This window comes from Nicotiana tomentosiformis, chromosome 3 (genome assembly GCF_000390325.3).
Source record: "Nicotiana tomentosiformis chromosome 3, ASM39032v3, whole genome shotgun sequence".
In the NCBI taxonomy this organism is placed as follows: Eukaryota; Viridiplantae; Streptophyta; class Magnoliopsida; order Solanales; family Solanaceae; genus Nicotiana; species Nicotiana tomentosiformis.
In genome coordinates this window covers 45026125-45046900 of record NC_090814.1, presented here as the reverse complement: position 1 = coordinate 45046900, position 20776 = coordinate 45026125, and the positions used below count along the sequence as shown (strand labels likewise).

At 38.2% G+C, this 20776-nt stretch overlaps 1 protein-coding gene and 1 pseudogene across 7 annotated transcripts in view; one reads left to right on the top strand and one right to left on the bottom strand.

Moving 5' to 3' along the window:
- Positions 1–20776, top strand: part of LOC104110501 (pentatricopeptide repeat-containing protein At1g10910, chloroplastic) — a 49295-nt gene that overhangs the window by 25876 nt on the left and 2643 nt on the right. For 5 of the 7 annotated variants that reach the window (XM_070196913.1, XM_070196910.1, XM_070196912.1 and 2 more), the window contains 5 exons: positions 3015–3119; positions 18021–18120; positions 18633–18952; positions 19953–20129; positions 20217–20345. In XM_070196913.1, the coding sequence (XP_070053014.1) occupies positions 3015–3119; positions 18021–18120; positions 18633–18952; positions 19953–20129; positions 20217–20345 (831 nt within the window). Of the gene's footprint in view, positions 1–3014; positions 3120–18020; positions 18121–18632; positions 18953–19952; positions 20130–20208; positions 20346–20776 lie in introns of all 7 variants that reach the window. The other 2 variants (XR_011414698.1, XR_011414699.1) reach the window with 1 other exon arrangement.
- LOC138907017 (uncharacterized) lies at positions 8109–9008 on the bottom strand (annotated as a pseudogene).

The window sequence follows — 20776 nt, the reverse complement described above, 5'->3', positions numbered from 1 at the left end:
AAAACCAAGTGGAACAATGTCTTCTTTTATAGAAGTGTACAACACCTTATTCTAAATGTTTTTGCTTTTAAAATTCTAGAAAATAAAAAAGGGAGGATCGAGTACTGAATCCTAAAGTGATATTAATTTTTGAATTTCAAACCTAAAGCGACATTAATTGCAGAATCCTAAACGCGTTCTTCACTTTTTCCTTTGACAATTCTGGAAATGAATTCTAAACCTTAATTGACAGTAATTGTTCCTAAATTGACATTAATTGGGAAGAATCCTAAACATAAAGTAGCATCATTCTTGTTCTTTTTTCCTTATTTTTATCCAACGGCAATTTTAAAATTAATTGCTGCCATATATTCTTCTATTTCTCCTTTTTCATCCCATGACATTGTAATAGTTATTGCTGAATTTTTGTGTTTATAATTATAATTTTATCCAATATAAAATTTACTTATTAATGGTAAAAAAGGCGAACTACATTTCGCTAAAGACCTTCGTACTTTTAATATAGTATTAATTAATTTAAAGGGCAACTTCCAAATTTGCCGCTCTAAATTTTATGATGTGAATGTAAGCTACTTCTGGTACCAAGTAATTCCTTGGCTTCACGATTCCATGCCAAAAAAGAATTTTATAACATTAAGCATTTACTGACAAAAAGAAAACGATGAATTGTATAAGAAAAACAGAAAAGGTCCAAATAATGCCCTTGAACTATGCAAAATTGAGCGTATTTGCCCGTTGTTAATACTTTGGTACAAACATGACCCTGTTGTCCAATACTTGCTCCACATATGCCCTTATTTCTATATAGAGGGCATATTTGGTCCCACACACATACTTTGAGAGCATTTTTGGCCCATTAAAGTTCTTAAGCGCGTTATCTTGTTTGGTTCATAGCAATGTAATAGAAGTTTGTAATAACATACGAGCAAAGAAAAGCAAAATGTAGAAAAACCTAAACCATTTTGTTGGAAGAGTAACCTATACAATGGCCGGCCAATTTGAGAGGTTTCTCTTCCAACAAATGGTTTAGGTTTTTATACACTTTGCTTCTCTTTGTTCCTAAACCATGCTTTTCTTTGTTCCCAAAACAAGTGTATCATGTTTTGTTTGTATGGAGCGAGTAAGTAATTTATTTTTTGGTATTGAGTTGAGATTCGGCAAATTTGATTGATGCAGTTGATTTATTTATTGCCTATGGTGGCTAGACTTGTGTATTGTATTAGTTTTTATGATTGTGATGCCGAGAGTGGCTATTTAGTGGTGTTTTGAGGCATATGAGGCCGTTCAGACGTTTATTGATATAGGTGTTCCACAAATGGTTTAGGCTTTTTTACACTTTGCTTCTCTTTGTTCGTATTTAAGGTTCACGGAAGGAAAACAATCGATTTGAGGGAAATTTTCATTCCAAACTTCCATCACATTGTCATGAACCAAACAAGATAACTAGATAACATAAAAGCTTAAGAACTTTATTGGGCCAAATATGCTGTTCGTGGGACCAAATATGTCCATATAGGGCTGTTTAAAATAAGGGCATATTTGGAGCAAGTATTGGACGACAAGGTCATGTTTGTGCCAAAGTATCAACGGCGAGCAAATCCTCTCAGTTTCGCATAGTTCAAGGGGATATTTGGACCTTTCCCGTAAGAAAAAAATATAAAGGTTGAAACATTGATGAAATGAAAGAAGGAATAGAACTTTATTGTTAGATTTCCCAACAAGAGTAGAGGCTAGGAAAAAAATATAACAGTGGAGGAAGGAATAGCTATGACATATCTTTTTTTGAAATTCATTCAAAATATTAGTAGAGATGATTAAGTTTGACTACGTATTATATTGTGTTTGTATCTCTGAGAAAATCCTAGAAAAATAGATAGCAAAAAAAAAAAAAAAAAAAAACTAACTAAGGGAGCATAAAGGAAACTATGATTCAAAAATGAAAATTTACTTTAGTTGACAATATTAGTATATTTGGATTTTTAATTCCTCTTTGAATGCCAAAACTTTGGGATACACACATAACCCTAAATTGGATGGAGGGTTTTGTTAAATAAAACTTGCTCAATATATTATACTCGGAAATAAATATTTTCTTATATGCTCAAGTTGGTTATTGATGGTCTCCAAAAGAGTAATAGACACTAATTTCTTAAAAGCGAGTCCCCACTTTAAAGAAGTAAAATTAATGTCTAAAGTCGATTAATAATGTGGAAAGATAACATCTCTAAATAGAAGCTTGAATTTTGGAGAAAATTAGTTTTAGTTCAATTTTCACCATTTTGTTGAAATTTGAGAAAAAAGGAAACAAAATGTTGTTGGATAGTAAAACTAATTGCAAGTGTTTGGAGTTCATTAAGTGATACTTGAATATTGATGTTTAGGTCCAAAAAATTAAGTTTGAAATCAAATGGTTAACTCGGAAGTACAATAGTTCTTATTGAATAAACGTGCATGTGAAATTTTCATTTAAAGTATATTAATTAAATAAACATGAATGCTTACGAAATCATTGGAGTAATACACTTAGAAAATCACATTTAATTGCATGATCCCTCACAAGTATTAGAAGAAGAAGATGATGATTATAGGGTCTGAATCTGGTGTGAGCCTCACAGAAGAGGAGGAAGAAAGTGCGTTGAGAAAGATGGTTGCAAAAATGCAGTTGTTTGGGAAATGGCTGGAAATTCATTTTTCCAGGGAAAAACTTTAAATCTTTCCAGCAACATGGGCTTGATTTTGGGTGAAAGTCACACATTTGCCATGTCATGTCTTCTAATAAGCACATTTTGCGCATACTTTAGGTGGCTGTCATGACCTTTGTTGTGGTGTCTAAATGAATTTTTTTGACAAGTTTAAGATTAGTATTTTTTGTTCCACTGCAGACTGCAATATGCCTAGAATCAAACTGTTTTTGGCAACTTAATTCATCTTTCCATTTTAAATTCCGAATTGTCACTTCTAGCGCTCAAAATTTTCTTTAAAAACTCATTATGCTGCTCATGATGTGTTTGCAGGTAGTCTACACAACTTTGTTGAAGGTATACGTGAAAGGAGGTTTGTTTGAGAAGTCAAAGGAACTATTAAAGGAGTTAGAAGCTTTTGGCTATGCTAAGGATGAGGTAACCTTCTTGCTTTAGGATTTCATGTGTTTCAAAAAACTTCCCAAACATTTCATTTAGTATTCTACTTGGTGGTATAATTTTTTAGAAGTTTATTGGCATAAAGTGATAAGCTCGTATAGAAGAAGTATACACCTTCAGGCCCTGTCACACAGATCCTTGGCTATTGTCAGTGATTGGTGTAAACAACCAATCTCAAGAGTGACACAACTGAATTGGTTGAGGAAGCGACATAGCACTCCCGCCCCAAAAGTGGAGATAGAAGAACTGCCAGGTTGTCGAGGCCACGCCTGAAGAGGATGCGGGTGCCCTCTCGGTTCATCTCATAACCGTTCATACCATGTATAGCTTCATTAGTACTTTCAACCACTCACAACATCATTATTTCATTGGCTCTCTTGGCCATTCATATGATTCTTCATTCAAGGCACGGTGGCCGTATCTCATATTCCACACTTTCATTTCTTTACTTTCAAGGATTATCATCATAAACATCAACATATAGAATATTCCGGAAATCATAACTTTAAGTTCATTAGTAATGAAGGCTTTAAACACAATGAGTTTCTTTCCAAAGAATGGAGCAAAATGACTACCAATTGAAGCACAAGTTAAAATCATAAACGAGTGATACACCACTTATTCTTGAAATACTTTTTCCCAAAGGGCAATACACAGTTTCAACTCATGGGTAAATAAGAACTCAAAACACATTGGAAACTCTTACAAAGGAGATTATGGTGATTTACGATTGAAACATAGATTCAAATCATATGCACTAGTTACAACAACCATGCCCACATTTTATATCTCCCTCTCACTTCTTTCACTTCCAAACATCCTCATAGGTTATCAACAATAAGAGCTTTTGGAATCAAGACTTCAAATATGTATATGAGCAATATGCCCTAAGCACACTGAGTTTTCCTTCCAAATTAAGCTTAATAAACTTTCATTTGAAACACAAATTGAAGTCATAATATTTTAATACATAAGCCATACTTGAACACATTCGCGAAGGAGAGCATAATGTGATAGGAGCAATTGAAACACATTTTGAGCATATAATTTCCGACGCAATGCTTATTTGGGATAACTGAATATATTAGGAACAACTTGTAACATGGGATTTAGGAACCTGGGCCAACCATACTTGAAACTTGCGGGACATCATGGAATTCGATCTAAGAGAAAAGTTTAGCCAACATACCTTGCTTGCTTTCCTTAGATTACTACGTCCCAATACTTCTAGCAATTTCAATCTATAAGAAGATAGGGAAAAATCGAATATTAATTGGAAGGATTCTCATGATATAACTCTCTTGGGAATTTCGTCAAACACCTACTATGCAAAATCGACTACAAAGCTCTACAATGGTAATCCCTTCCTCCCTCAACTAATTTCAACAAGAAACTACCCGAAATAGTTCAACAAACCCACATACTACCTCCTATCGGCACATGCATGGCCTATCTCCAACCTCACAACATACTTATACCCATAACCTCTTGCATGAAAGCTTAGGAGAAGGACTTGCCCAGATAGATGATGGTCTAGTGAATGGCTTCCTTGATTCTTAAAGATTGGGGCAAGAATGGATGATTAGAATTGTTAGGTCTTCTCCCTCTCTCTCTCTCTCTCTCTCTCTCTCTCTCTCTCTCTCTAAGATACTCCCTTCTCTCTAAAACATTAGGTTTTTGCTTTCAAAACGAGCCCCAAAGGCTTTTAATCAAAATGGGGTCGGGTTATAAAAATAAAAAAAGGACCCTCCGAACTCAATTCTGTGGTCGCAGGGTGGACCGCAGAACAGGTATGCGGCCCGCAAAATGGCCCGCAAAAACGGCCCCAAAAATTGGGCTGGCCTGGTCAAGTCTGCTGCAGGTCTGCAATCCTCAGACCAGTTATGCGGCCGCGAAATGGACCGCAGAATCACCCTCCGAAATTCTTCATGCCAAATCTGCGTCGGAAGTGCGAACCGCGAAACGAAAATGCGATCGCATAATGGACCGCAAAACGACCTTTAAAATTCAACTATTTTTCTGCTCAACTCCACGATGGTTATGCGGCCCGCAGAATGGATCTGCGGTCGCAAAATTAACTGCAGAATGGCCTCCTTCTGCAAAAGTTTCCACCAAACCTTAAATTCCTTGGCGAAAATTTTACGGGACCTTACAGATATGGAGAAGATAAGAGAAATTGTGAAGAAATTCGATTCACAAATATCAAATATTATCAAGAGTTATGATAGAATGGAGCTAAATTTGATAAATTCTGTCTGCAATTTGAAGTTACCCACATGTGGCGAGAATTTGGGGTCTCTAAATACCTCGACCTTGAAATGGGAACTAGAGAACCCATCGCAAACACCATACTCATCACTATTGCAAAACCCTCCACCATACACCCACAATTTCATACCACCCACTTCTCAATTCGAAAACCCAAAGCAACATTTGTTCGTGGGTTACCAACCTTTTCCTTCTAATCTTTACCGGCAATCAGAGTTCGTTGCCGCTTCCCCTAATTTTTGGCCGATGGGAGTTCACAAGCAGTGCTTAAATCAGTCACACCAACGTGATTCCCTACGCGACGTGTAATTCCCATCAGTATTACAGTGCTGATCTCAGTCGTAATCCATACTCCCCCATTGTGTCAAGTTTGGTGGTGTGGATCCATACGCCTATCAGTATTACAGTGCATATCCAAACTCCTATGGCGGCATCGAGTATTACATTGGTGGTTCTTATCAGGATCTATATGCGCACCATTATTGCGATACAAATTCCAGTTCAAGTCCAAATTACGTTGGAGCTGGTTTCCATGGTGGGTTTGCAGACAATTCTGCCCAACTTCCTTCTACCACATGATTTACAATTGGTCTTTTCTCTTCTCACGAGGTTGGTGCTCCTGAAACTCTGTTTCTCGGTGTCACTATTGCAAACAATGAAGAAGTTATCCCTACTGAGTTAGGTTTGGCAGAATTTGAGCTATGAAAAAAGGAACAACACTTCTCTCCTGAGCACCAGGTGTTTGATGAAATGCCAATTATTGAAGTAGTGATGCCTTTAGACAAATTAGCTTCTCTCTCTGATGAAGCAATGATACATGCAGGTGTTTCAATTGTACAAGCTAGAATGGAGGTAGCTAGCCCTTTTGACAAATTTGTTTCCGTATCTGAAATCTGATAGACGGGACAATTAGAGAAGACGAGAATGGCAGACACCGAACAAATATCAAAGGTTGTCGGTATAGCAGAAATTTCCCCGGAGAAAGGGAGCTCGGGAGGAGTCGAACCTCTAAATGGGGTGGAGGGTCCGGTTCTTGAGACGCTGTTGGAGTCAACAGTGAGTCCACTTAAAAATAATTACAGTCTCAAAGTCAACGTGGCTGACACTTCATCCGTAACGATTGTAACTCCAAAGCACAAACCACTCGACACTGAAGCTGGAGCTTTGCCTCTTATTGAGGATCTGTTGAAACGTCACCCGGATTATCAAATTTCTCATGCTATCAATGGTGATATCGGGAGGACGCACAGAAGCACCAAGTTTGCTGAGGAAGATCATAACAGCACACTAGAAAAAGCCAAACAATTGGAAGAGAGTAATTGTCCAACTCAAGAAACTCATGTGCGCAATGAAGAGTGGGAGAAAGCTAATTTGAGATCTGAAATTGAGAAGATTGTTGAAGTATGGAGAGAGTATATCAGACGTGGAGTCTGTAATGTGACTCCTATAGATGCATAAGACAATTCGGAATTTCGTTTTTCTGTCATGAGGTTCTTGAGCAAACTTTAATTCTACCCATGGAAAAGAGGCTTGTTGAACTGCTTATTGTGAAACTCTTAAAGAAGTTTTGTGAAATGATTTACAAGAGGTGGAGAAACAATTTAACTCTGCATTATTGAGGTGGCGAAATTAAATATTAATCCTTGGTCCTAACTCCCATGTCTCATGAGCAGCTAAGACAAATAGGCGGCTGTGAGCTTTATTATATTGACTCAGGGATAGTTGTAGTTAATGAACATGATTTTGAAATGCTCTTTGAACAGAGTGTGAATCCCAAGAAACGCGAAGCTGTTGCTCTTGATAGTTTTTCTATTATGACCATATGTGAGAAAACTTCAGAGGAGGAGGATATGATTTCTTTTCATTACTTGAGGCAGATAGGGAGCTTCAGGATTCAGTTGAGAAGTATTTGATCAAAGTTGAGTTCCTAAAAGACAATTTTTATGTTGCTCTAAATCCAACTCTTTTTAGTGATGAATCACCTGTTTAATTTGGCATTCCTAGGTGTCACGTACAACTCTCTGCCCATTTTGGAATAGACGATATGAGAACTGGATATCTTGAGATGGCTTTGGTGATTACAGAGACTTCTTATGTGCAGAATGGCTATCTTGAGGTGTCAGAAGAGCTGGTGAAGTATGAGTCTGTTGATATAGATTCTACCATTTGGTGGATAAGTTTTAGTTCCTCTGTTTTTTACAAGCAGCCTACCTGGGTGCTTCATTGTTTACTAGTGAGTGCAATGTGGTATTATGGGATCTTTCTAGCAGTTTTATTTTGTCAAAGGAAGGATTTGGGAATTCTATTGCAATTGCTTCTGTGCATAAATTGCAAGAACTAAACAACTCTGCCCTCATCTCTACTTTGACAGCTTCATTGATTGATGAAGAAGTGAGACAAAGTGAATTGATAAAGAAGACTGTAGAAAGTGTAATATGGGAGTGTCCAACAACAACAACAAACCTAGTGTAATCCCAGAAGTGGGGTATGGGGAAGGTAGTATGTATGCAAACCTTACCCCTACCTTCAAGAAGGCGGAGTGGCTGTTTCCGGAAGATCCTCGGCTTCGGAAAAATAAAAAGTAGGGCAGCAGCAACCACACCAATTAGAAACCGAAGCAAAAATACAAAGATTCAAAACTAAAACTGAGTATTGTAATCAGAAGGCTGGAACGAAAGCAACGACAAGTAAACACAGAAGTCAAGGAATACGAAAATACATAAATAACGCTAACTCATGTACTAAAGCTACTGTTACAGACAAGGACAACGCTTGGCGACCTATCCTAACCCTTTACCTTTATTCTCAACCTCCACACCTTCCTATCCATGGTCATGTCCTCAGTGAGCTGGAGCAACGCCATATCTTGTCTAATCACCTTTCCCCAATACTTCTTCGGCTTACCTCTACCTCTCCTTAGGCCCTCCAGAGCCAACCTCTCACACCTCCTCACCGGTGCATCTGTGCCTCTCCTCTTCACATGCCCAAACTATCTAAGTCTCGCCTCCCGCATCTTGTCCTCCACAAGGGCCGCGCCCACTTTGTCCCGAATAACTTCATTTTTAATTCTATCTAGCCTGGTATGCCGCACATCCATCTCAACATACTCATTTCAGCCACCTTCATCTTTTGGACATGGGAGTTCTTGACTAGCCAACACTCCGCCCATATAACATAGTCGGTCTGACCACCGCTCTATAAAACTTACCTTTAAGTTTAGGTGGCACATTCTTATCACACAAAACACCTGAAGCGAGCCTACATTTCATCCATCTCGCCCCAATACGATGTGTAATTTCCTCGTCGATCTCTCCATTCCCTTGTATAACTGACCCAAGGTATTTAAAACTCTCTCCTAGGGATGACTTGAGAGTCAAGCCTCACTTCTTCATCCATAACCTGAGTCGTCCCACTGAACTTGCACTCCAAGTATTCTATCTTGGTCCTGCTCAACTTGAAACCTTTAGACTCCAGGGTCTGCCTCCAAATCTCTAACCTCTCATTAACATCACCTCGCGTCTCGTCAATCAGAACAATGTCATCTGCAAATAGCATGCACCACGGCACCTCTCCTTGCATATGGCGCGTCAGCGCGTCGATCGCCAAAGCAAATAGAAATGGATTGAGGGCTGATCCGTGATGCAACCCTATCATAACCGAGAAGTGTTCCGAGTCCCCTCCCGCGGTCCTCACTCGAGTCTTAGCTTCATCAAACATGTCCTTAATAGCCCTAATGTAAGCAACAGGAACACCTCTAGCCTCCAAACATATCCACAGAACTTACCATGATACTTTACTGTAAGCCTTCTCTAAGTCGATGAACACCATATATAAATCCCTCTTCCTCTCCCTATACTGCTCCATCAACCTCCTAACAAGATGAATAGCTTCCGTAGTCGAACGTCCTGGCATAAATCCAAACTGGTTTTCAGAAATTCCTCATTCTTCCTCAACCTCAGCTCTACCACCCTCTCCCAGACTTTCATAGTATGGCTTAGTAACTTGATGCCTGGGTAGTTGTTGCAACTTTGGATATCACCCTTGTTCTTATACAGCGGGACCATCGTACTCATCTCCATTCTTCGGGTATCTTCTAGACAAACTTGAAAAATGAAATTATGGTTGAAATAACTAATTATACGAGTCCTAATAAAATATCAATATCTAGTGCGGTATTGAGCAAGCAAAACTTGCAAAATGTGCTATCGTAGGATTATGCCACGTGAATCATGCTTACTGAGTGTTTCAGGACATGCTCAATAGATAGTGAAGCATTTACCTATACAAAGAACTTTTAGAATATTATGTGCGGAACCCTTACTCCAAGACATCGATAAAAGGAAAAACAAGAGCAGTGATTGGTCGAATTGCTGCTGATATGGCATCTAATACGTACACTCTTAATATATATATATATATATATATATATGTCTTACTAACACTACATGAAGGTAGTAGGTTAGCACTTTCCCCCATTTTGACTTTTCAAATTTAACCCTTTTACTAATATGGGAGTGGCCAAATATGAAATTACATTCTTTTGGATTTGTTGGTGATACTGAAATTAAGGAGTGGAGCTTACTTGTCTGGTTGTTGAAATTAGTCTGCCAATTACATTGCCCCTCATTTTACATTAAGATGCAGTGGAAGGGCAGTGGTGCACACTTTAGTCAATATTGCTCTGTTGACCAACACTTGAAGCGATTTTTTTCAGGAGGACAGTTGCTAACTATTACCATTAAAGTTCTTCCAGTGTTACAAAGAATCTTATTGTTTGGGAACTTCTCTGAGATCCCATTCGATCCAGGTGTTGTTATTTCTTCATTTTCACATATCACCCTTGAGGACAAGGGTGGCTTGATGGGGAAGTGGTTGCAGACTTTCGTTCGGTTCATGTGCTTGACCAAATAGTTTATTCATGTTCGTTGGCCGGAATTTCTAAGGATGGTTCATGCAATGGCCTAGAATACTATGTATCTCTGGAAAGAGATGTTATGGTGGCAGTAGCTGTCAACTTAGTTGTTGGAGAGCAGCCAGCATATGTTTATACCGAAATTTCTCAGTGTTCATCTTATTATCGTAGGAAATATTACTAAGGACCATGCAACTGATTTCAATGCTTTATTAGCCAAACTATTACCTAATCAAGTTGAGAACACATTGGTGAAGCAGATAATAGTAACCTCAGTGTATGGGGTTACCTATGTCGGGTGGCGCGAACAATCCAAAAGAAGGTTGGAGGAAAAGGGTCTTATCAATGATGATAGTTTTCTATTCAGTGCATCTTGCTATGCAACTAAATCTTATCATGGTGCATATGATTCTTTTGTTCAAGTGGACTGTCTAAGTATGGTGGTTAACACAAGCTGTGTGCTTAACTCTTCTGTTCAGCCGCAATTCTTGTATAATAGTGAACACACTTTCATGTCAATTGTCATTCCAACTGAAGGTTTGTACTCCGGTTATTTAACACAGAAGGTTCTTGGGGTATTAATCACTCATGTGGGCTTACGGATAAGTCATACAGTGAGTTTTGAGGTGGGCATGATGATCCTCATAGCTACTTATCATTCAAAGATAATTGGCTTTTTGGATTACTTGGGGACAATGGTTGGTGAAAATCTGTACAAGGAATACGAAGTACTTGCTGTTCAATTGAGTAAATAGGCCTTTGTATCTTCTTTCATAAATGAATTATTGATGACTATGAAAGAACATAGCGATGATATCCACTTATTGAAGAAGTTGAAGATGGTATTGTCTGTTTGCTTGATCTACAATGGGATGAGAAGAGAAGCGGAGGCAGTCAAGAATATAGTACTTGAATACTGTGTTGGAGACATCAAATGGAGTAGTTTTAATGTTCAATTAACACATTCAGAAGTACAAGCCAATGTGGAGGAAGGAGTATTAATGGTTGGAAACAGATTGGTTTTTGACAATGGTGGGTACAACATCGAGATTGGACCTGGTTGTTTGCTTGAGCTAATGAAGTTTGACATGGGAGAGGCTGCAACTGTTTTAGATGCAGCAGAAGCTCTTGAACAAATAGGACCTGTGGGAGTAGAGGAGCATTTCATGGCCGTTGCTTGTGAGAATCTGAAAATTCAGTTTCTTAGACTTCATCACTGTCAAAAGCACCAGCCGACAATTGTTTTGATCAATACTGAAACTACAATTGATGATGCTAGTACCAAGAAGTTGAGGTTGCTTCTCTCGTTGCTGAAGTTAGCATGTCAAAATGATAGGAAATCTTGTATTCCATTTGGTATAGCAACATTGCTGAAGGAGATTGGTACACAATTTTGCCAACTTTCCATTTGTTGTTCAGTGCTTGCAGCTAGTGCCTTTTGAAGGACAGTTGTGATCTATTGCAGCTAAGGTTCAAAGTCTTCTAGTTTTTGGGGATTCATAAAAATTTCCATTTGATCCTGGATGGATTAGATTCCTCACCCTTGAGGACAAGGGTGGTTTTCACGGGGGAGTACTGATACGATTTAGAAATAGAGCAGCTGTGGGAAGTAGTACTCTATGATTCCGGAAGTGTACAAGGGAGTTGAGCTTGTTATTTACCTACCAGTTATTACTGAGTTTGCCATTTTTAGAGACTACTAGCTTTAGTGTAGTGCATTGCATGTGTATTTCGCGTCAATCAGTATAAAATATATACAAATAAAATAAATTGTTGCATACATTAAAACAATAGCTGAATTTAGTATCTTCTGAACATGCAAAGATGATGAATTTAATTGAATTAGTTATATAATATTTGTAATTATAAAGATGCATCTGTATAATTCTCAATTTTTACGTCAAACATAGAAGAAGATTGTACTTGCTCCAACGTGTAATATGTTTTCTCTTTGTCTTCCTAGCTTCCGTTAGTAGTCTATATAAGTAAATTTTAATTTGAGTTTAAATTCCTAAATATTAGGGATTTTACATAATTTAAATAAGGAGGGATTTTGATTACCAAAATTTTAGCTAACTTTAAAGTCCAAAATATTAGAAAAATAACTTAATTACTATTTTGTCTAGCGTAAAATCTGTTTTTAAAGGGTAAAAAAGTCGAACAATATTTCGCTAAGGGCCTTCGTGCTTTTAATATAGTATAGATGAATGAAAAACCTTTGTCTTACTTGCATTAGTTTCTTCTCTTTTAAGCTTTAGCTTAGCCCTAGTTAACTTTTTCTTCCTCTGAAATTCAGTATCTGTATCATTGAGGTAACCACTTTAGAAGCCACATAGGAAGATACTTTATAATTGATAGGTAGCAAGGACGGTGCATTCTTGGTGAAATTCAGTTATCAGTTACTCGTGAGGAATGACCCTAGAAATGGTTTTGAATGATCATGGAAGATGATTTGGAAAACAACTGGATAGTTTTTTTTTTCTTTTGAAGGTTAGAAAGATAACAAGCTTTGGCTGGATTGTTACACATGAAGCTTGTTTGATACAGGAAAACTTACAAAAGAGGAGCTTTAGATTATGCCATTGGTGCTATCTATGGGAAGAAATCTCTGAAACTGTGCATCATTTATTATTACATTGCAAGTATGTCTGGCAGATTTGGTGCATGTTCCTGAACCTATATGGTAATCAGTGGGTAATGCTAGGCAACTTAAATCAAGTATTGTGCAGCTGGTAGGGTCAGAAGCTAAGGAAGAAACAGAAGCTCATATGGAAACCATCCTTTTATGCATGCTGTGCAGACTATTCCGTTAGAGAGACACTAGATATTTTGAGAGAAAGGAGGAATATGTTTCTGTATGTATCCAATCTGAAACTATGGAGTAAGGCTTCTTTTGTTATTGATGTTTATGTACGACTGGATATCTTGGGATTCTTATAGTTATAAAGGACATAAATCCAGCAAACTTTTGTACAGCCTCAATAAGATTGTGAAACTGAAGTTTTATTAATAAAATTACTTCTCAGTAATAAAGAAACAGTAGTACTTAATAAGTGTGTTCCCGTGAAGCCCCCTGGCTTTTGTTACACGACAAAGGTAGTACAACACGAGATGTGTGGTAGGCGCATATCACGAGTTCATCCTGATTGGTGAGCTCTAAGTTGCTCGGACTTGGGTGCGGGTGTCCGATACGAGTGCAGATCCTTCGTGATCCAAATTTTAGATTAGGGCGCACGGATCGAGGTATGGATACGGGTGAGGGGATTCGACTAAAAGTAATTCAAATATCTAAAACCAGAGTTATAAAAATATGTCTAAATTATGAAACATTATGTGGAAAACTTATAAGGTATTCCGAGAAGGAGAAAATATTGATCGAGAGGAGAATCCGAGAAGGAGATAAAAGGAAAATGACTGACATAGAAATTTCTATATACGAAGTATTTCATCTTCTACAATTTCACCTAGCGTTTGCTTTGAATTAAAAAATCATTGTATCGGTCCCGAATTTCTCCGTTGATTTTGGTCAAAGTATCCAAAATCGGTTGACCAGATCCGGTAGTGATCCCTCACCCACACCCGCATCCACACCCACACCCACATCTTGTCGACATGGGTGAGGCACCCAAAGTGAAGAGTCCGAGCAACTTAGGGAGAACTAAATTTGATATTTCTGAGAAAGCACGAGAGAAAATATTATTGCTTAAAAATTCTATGTTACAATGAGCCCTATTTATATGTATACATAACACAACCTACTCCTATTACATACGGGACTAGGACTAATTACTTATATTCACATAACTATTCTAACACTCCCCTTCAAGATGATGCATATAAATTATATGTACCGAGCTTGTTACATGTAACTAATACGAGGACCAGTGAGGGACTTGGTGAAAATATCTGCAAGTTAATCATTCGACTTCACAAACTTTGTAGCAATATCTCCCGAGTAACTTTTCTCTGACAAAGTGACAGTCAATCTCAATGTGTTTAGTTCTCATATGAAACACTGGATTTGATGCAATATGAAGAGCGGCTTGATTATCACACTCAAGTTCCATCTGGCTTATCTCACCAAATTTCAACTCCTTGAGTAACTGTTTGATCCAAATTAGCTCACATGTCGCCATATCCATTGCTCGATATTCTGCTTCTGCACTAGACCGAGCAATCACATTCTGTTTCCGGCTCTTCCAAGACACCAAATTACCTCCTACTAAGACACAATATCTAGACGTAGAACGTCTATCAGAAGGTGATCCTGCCTGATCAGCATCTGAGTATCCAACGATCTGTTCATGTCCTTGATTCTTAAACAATAAACCTTTGCCTGGAGCTGATTTTATATACCGAAAAATGCAGACAACTGCATCCCAATGGCTATTACATGGAGAATTCATAAACTGACTCACAATACTCACAGGACAGGAAAAGTCAGGTCTAGTCACTGTGAGATAATTTAATTTACCAACCAGCCGCCTATCTGAAAGTGCTGAAAGAAATGTTGCTTCAACTTAATAATACCATCCTGATCATTACCGGTAATAACAATATCATCAACATAAACGACCAGATAAATACAGAGATTTGAAGCAGAATACCGATAAAACACAGAGTGATCAGTTTCACTACGAGTTATGCCAAACTATTGGATAACTGTGCTGAACTTACCAAACCAGCCTTGTAGGAGACTGCTTTAGACCATAAAGTGACCGGTGCACGCGACATACAAGGCCACTAGACTCTTCCTGAGCAATAAAACCAGGTGGTTGCTCCATATAAACTTCATGCTCAAGGTCACCGTAATGTCCAACTGATAGAGAGGCCAATGACGAACAACAACCATGGATAGAAAAAGGCGGACGGAAGCTATTTTAGCCACGGGCGAGAAAGTATCATTGTAATTGAGCCCAAATATCTGAGTATATTCTTTGGCAACAAGACGGGCCTTAAGTCTATCAACCTGACCATCCCGACTAACTTTGACTACATAAACCCAACGACACCCAACAATAGATTTACCTGAAGAAAGAGGAACAAGCTCCCAAGTACTACTCGTATGTAAAGCAGACATCTCGTCAATCATAGCCTGTCGCCATCCTGGATGAGACAGTGCTTCACCTGTAGACTTACGGATGGAAATAGAGGACAAAGAAGATACAAAAGCATAATGGGGCGATGACAGACGATGATAACTTAAACCGACATAATTGGGATTAGGATTAAGTGTGATCCTTATACCTTTCCGAAGTGCAATCGGTTGACTAGGAGGAGACAAGTCCGCAGTAGGAGCAAGGTCAAGTGCAGGACGTGAATCAGCTGGAACTGATGCTGGGCGTGAATCAGGGTCTAGAGATATCACACTTACAATATGCTAATGATACATTAGTTTTCTGTGATGCTAATACAGAATAATTGAAAGTTCTGAGGGTGATTCTCATCCTGTTTGAGGTTTGCTGCTGAAGAATAGTCCCTGTGGAGGAATACTATTAGGATAAAATATGGAATGAAAGGTAAGTGGATTACGAAAGAGGGGAATAGTCCAGATGGAGTAGGTATGTCGAAATCCATCAGTAAATTATGGCCAATTTAGAAATAAATCCAAAATCAAAGGGAAATGGAGTGAAAACATCCTTTTGGGATGATAAATGGCTAGGCCAAAGATCTTTGAAGCAACTTTTCCCTGATATCTACCGTATGAATCAGCAGCAGGAAGCAACCGTGAGAGAGGTTTGGATGCTCTCAAGAATCAAAGCCTGATGATGAAATGGTTATGGAGGTTTGCTGCTGAAGAATAGTCCCTGTGGAGGGATACTATTAGGATAAAATATGGAATGAAAGGTAAGTGGATTACGAAAGAGGGGAATAGTCCATATGGAGTAGGTCTGTCGAAATCCATCAGTAAATTATGGCCAAAATTTGGAAATAAACCCAAAATCAGAGGGAAATAGAGTGAAAACATCCTTTTGGGACGATAAATGGCTAGGCCAAAGATCTTTGAAGCAACTTTTCCCTGATATCTACAGTCTGAATCAGCAGCAGGAAGAAACCGTGAGAGAGGTTTGGGGTGATCCAGGATGGAACCTTAGCTTCAGAAGGTTTCTAAATGACTGGGAGATTGACAGGCTAGCAGAGTTCTACAATACCCTAGAACAATTCACAGGGTTGTCTACAAATGTAGATAGCTTATTATGGGGTGGGAGTGCACAAGGAAAGTTTACTGTGATGTCAACTTATAAGGAGTTAACTTCTCCAATAATCAGATTGGTTGTTGTCCCTGGAAATTGATATGGAAGGTTAAGATCCCATTCAAAGTTGCTTGTTTCACATGGTTACTGGCGAAAGAAGCTGTACGGACTCAAGACAATCTTACCCCGAGGGGATTCCATTTATGTTCTAGATGCTATTTATGTGGTGCAGAGGCGGAGACAATCAATCATCTCTTTTTACACTGTAGAATGACAGATCAATTATGGATGATCTTCATTAATTTGAGGGGGATTAGGTGGACCAAGGAGTATCCTAGATGTGCTAGCATGTTGGAATACAGATGGCAGCCTTTCCAACCAATAAGAGAGATGGAGGATTTCCCCAGCTTGTATTTGGTGGACAATCTGGAAGGAGAGAAATCAAAGATGTTTTGAAGACAACAAAGTTCCTTGCAGAAGATGAAGATGAATTATTTAGCCCTTTTTATTTTTGTTGTAAACGAGAATACTTACAGGATGCTGAGTCTATTTTTGAGGTGCTAGATTATTTGTAGATGTAATGGATTTGGGCGTCAGTGTGTATTCCACCTTGTAATTATGTGGGACTACATTGCTTTGTGTAGTTCCAGTTTTTATATATATACAAATATGTTACCTTGTCAAAAAGAAAAAAAGATTTTATTCGTGAATGCAGCAATGTGAGGGAGTTTCATCGTCGGCAATTGTTAAATCAGCCAAGTCCTTGTTTTCCGTGAGTGCCGTGCATAACCAGTACCCACCATTGGACATCTCATGTGTTGTTACGTCCCTTCACAGAGAAGAAACTTTTTCATTATTGGTTCTCACTAAAAGGTTGACATAAAGCTTTTCAATCACCTTTTGGCGAGGTTCTCATCTTCCTGGAGGTCGACTGCTTGCTCCGAAGTGAGCCATCCAAGTTCCAACTTATTTTTGTGGTCGGAACCTACCTATTCACTTGTCTGAGTGTTATGATGAAGTTCTCTGCGCTACGACCAACTTTTTTCCAATCTTCTAATTGATGGGGAAGCCATCGAGCCTTGCCACTCTGCTCAGGTGCTTTCTAGAAATTTTTTAACCTCGATTTACTACTGATAGTAATAAGAGTTTTCAGATTTCTCATCGTCCGACCAACTTTTCTTCACATTTCCAGCATATTAGAAGTTGATTTACATCTTTAATTATGTCCAGAAGATTCCAGCAGTGATATTCCGGCAATTTATTTTCCTGAAATAATGGCATTGATAGCATTGTTTATTGCTCTGAAGTTACAAATCTTTCGATCCAAATGTTTTCCTGACTTCTTGTGTACTTTATGGATCCTAATGTTGAGAAAGTCTTCTGATTTTATCACCAATCTGCTGAAAGTGGTATACCTGAAGTTTTTCACTTCCAGATTGTTTGCTCTGTACTTTAATTCTTGTCGTACTTTTTAGTGTTCTATGGCTTACAAAATGCTACTTACAGATGCCATTTTGTCTCCTAATGGATGGCCTTGTAAAGTCTGGACATCTTCTTGAAGCAAAATCAGTATTTGATGAGATGATGGGAAAACATGTGAAAACTGGTATGCATCTTTCATACTATGGACAGGCTATTGGCCATTCTAAAATTTCTAATAAAATATGTTGGAAACTCACTGTGAGGTTCAGTAGTGAAATGAGTAAAAATTTATTCTTGAGCTCTTCAATTTTTGTCAGTTCGATCAGAGTGTACTTGGTGCCTTTTGCTTCATGTATCTGTGCAGCCGAGATGTATTTTAGCTGGTTTGAGTACATTATGTTGATGCTTCTTCATATGTTCAAGCTGGTCAAATTACTTTGCGATGTTTTAAGTCCGGTGTCTGCCCGGGTTCTCTATGCTCTCAAACAATGGGTGTCGACAAGCGCTGCTTCTTCCTAGTTTGCCTGCACTATCAACTTAGAGATTACCTACTCGATGTGTTTCCTTGTGCACTATCATTGCCTCACTTTATTATATTTGAGGGGTTCCTGCACATGGATTAAAGTTTTACGTTCTGTGTTAATTTTCTTGTAATTTATATTTATTTGATTTGGTCTTTTGGTTATAAATGAGCAGATGGATACTCCTATAGCATTATGATTTCAGCATTCTGCCGCAGTGGGCTTCTCGAAGATGCAAAGAAATTAGCTTCTGAATTTGAAGAAAAATATGACAAATATGATGTAGTTATTTTGAATGCAATGCTCTCTGCCTATTGCAGAGCAGGGGAAATAGAGAATATAATGAGCATGATGAAGAAGATGGATGACTCTGCAATTAGTCCTGATTGGAATACCTTTAATATTCTTATAAGATATTTCTGCAAGGAGAAGCTATATTTGCTTGCTTATCGTACCATGGAGGACATGCATAGAAAAGGTCACCAGCCAGAGGAGGTAGGCAGAAGTTAAAAACTCTCACTGTTTTTTTAATCAATAAAAAGAAATAAAGTGGCATTTATAGCAGGGTTAACTGTTGTTGGCATTCTGTACACGGTTTAGCATTCTAGAGACCCCAGACTCACTAGATTAAGATAACATCCTAAACTACTTTTTCTTAACTGCTTTTGTGGCCCAGTGATTAAGAAAACAATATGCTCAATTGCAGATGCTTGTTTGTGTGGGTTGATGTGAGTCAAAAGTAAACTTGTATTGTTGCTCAATGAGGCATCTAATTATAGAAATGATTTAAACGGCAGTGCATCAGGGTTAGGTCAACCATCAAGCAGAAAAATTTGTTGCAGTGGCTGAATTTGGAATAAATTCTGTTGTGCACTTCACAAAGAATACATGACATCAAAATTTCTCTTTGTTTTTTGGTTTTCCAATAGCAACAAACCCTTGTGGAAACAGCCTCTTGCAGAAATGCAGGGTAAGACTGCGTACAATAGACCCTTGTGGTCCGGCCCTTTCCCGTGACCCTGCGCATAGCGGGAGCTTGGTGTATTGGTCTGCCCTTTTTAATAGCAACAGTCTCAACTGCCTCTACTTTGGTGACCCCGAATTGCTGATGTCCAGTTTTTAGTTAATTTGTGATGTGTTCCCCTATATTTTGCGCTAATGCACAAGTAAAATATAATCACTGGATAGCTAGTAGAAGAATTTGTTCTTTTTTCTTTTTTGAATAGAATAATTAGATCCTCTTTCTCTTTTTAAAGTATTCTTTCTTCGACCTTGGAAAAGCTAAAAATTTAGGTTGCTCCGTTCTTCTCAACCCCATTTGTGCCTGAAGTTTCACTTTAGCTTTAGACATAATTGAATCAATGATGAGACTTGAAAAATTTGTATGAGGTGCTAGTTTTTTTTAAACTATACATTGGTAATTATAATGAAAAATATGACATAAATGTTATCAGTAGTTCTAACACTCTCTTTGTTTAACTTTTTCCCTTTTCAGGGACTTTGTTCCTCTTTAATTTATCATCTTGGTAAGACAGATGCACATTCAGAAGCATTTTCTGTATATAACATGCTGAGATATAGCAAAAGAACCATATCCAAATCCCTTCATGAGAAGATTTTGCACATTCTGATTGCTGGGCGCCTTCTCAAAGATGCTTATGTAGTTGTCAAGGTACTCCATACCTACTTTTTCTTGCAATTTTCGTCTGTGTTTTGCTGTTTCTCATAAAGAATCCTATTTTAATCACTAGCTATACAGGACAATGCAGGATTCATCTCCCGGCCGGCTATCAAAAGGTTTGCTGTCAACTTCATGAGATCTGGCAATGTAAACTTAATCAATGATGTGATGAAGGCCATGCACAGCTCTGGCCACAAGATTGATCAGGTACAAGAAGTTTCAATTTGCCTCTATCATTATTGTTTAGATAAGCATCGTCCTTTAAAATATCAGGTATCATGGACTTAACTAATATTGTGTTGAGAAGGTCATCGAACTTTTCTGGCAATAAGATTGATCAATCTGTTTTAGATTGTGTGTGCCTATTTGATATTACTATACTAAGGTTTGGGTTCTTTTTTTCCCGCGCTCGCTTGTGTGGTTCTAGTATGAAGCATGGAACATGCCTTCGTTGGCATAACCTAAGTTCGTTGGGGTGAGAATGTTGCATATGTCTTCTCTCATAAGTGATCATCATAGGAGAAAGGTCACCACACTTTACTGCTATGAAGCGTAGAAACTGAAATAACAGAACTAAATAAAGATGAAATCCAGATTGTATTGAAATGACAAAAAAGATGTATTCAAGCAAATATGTT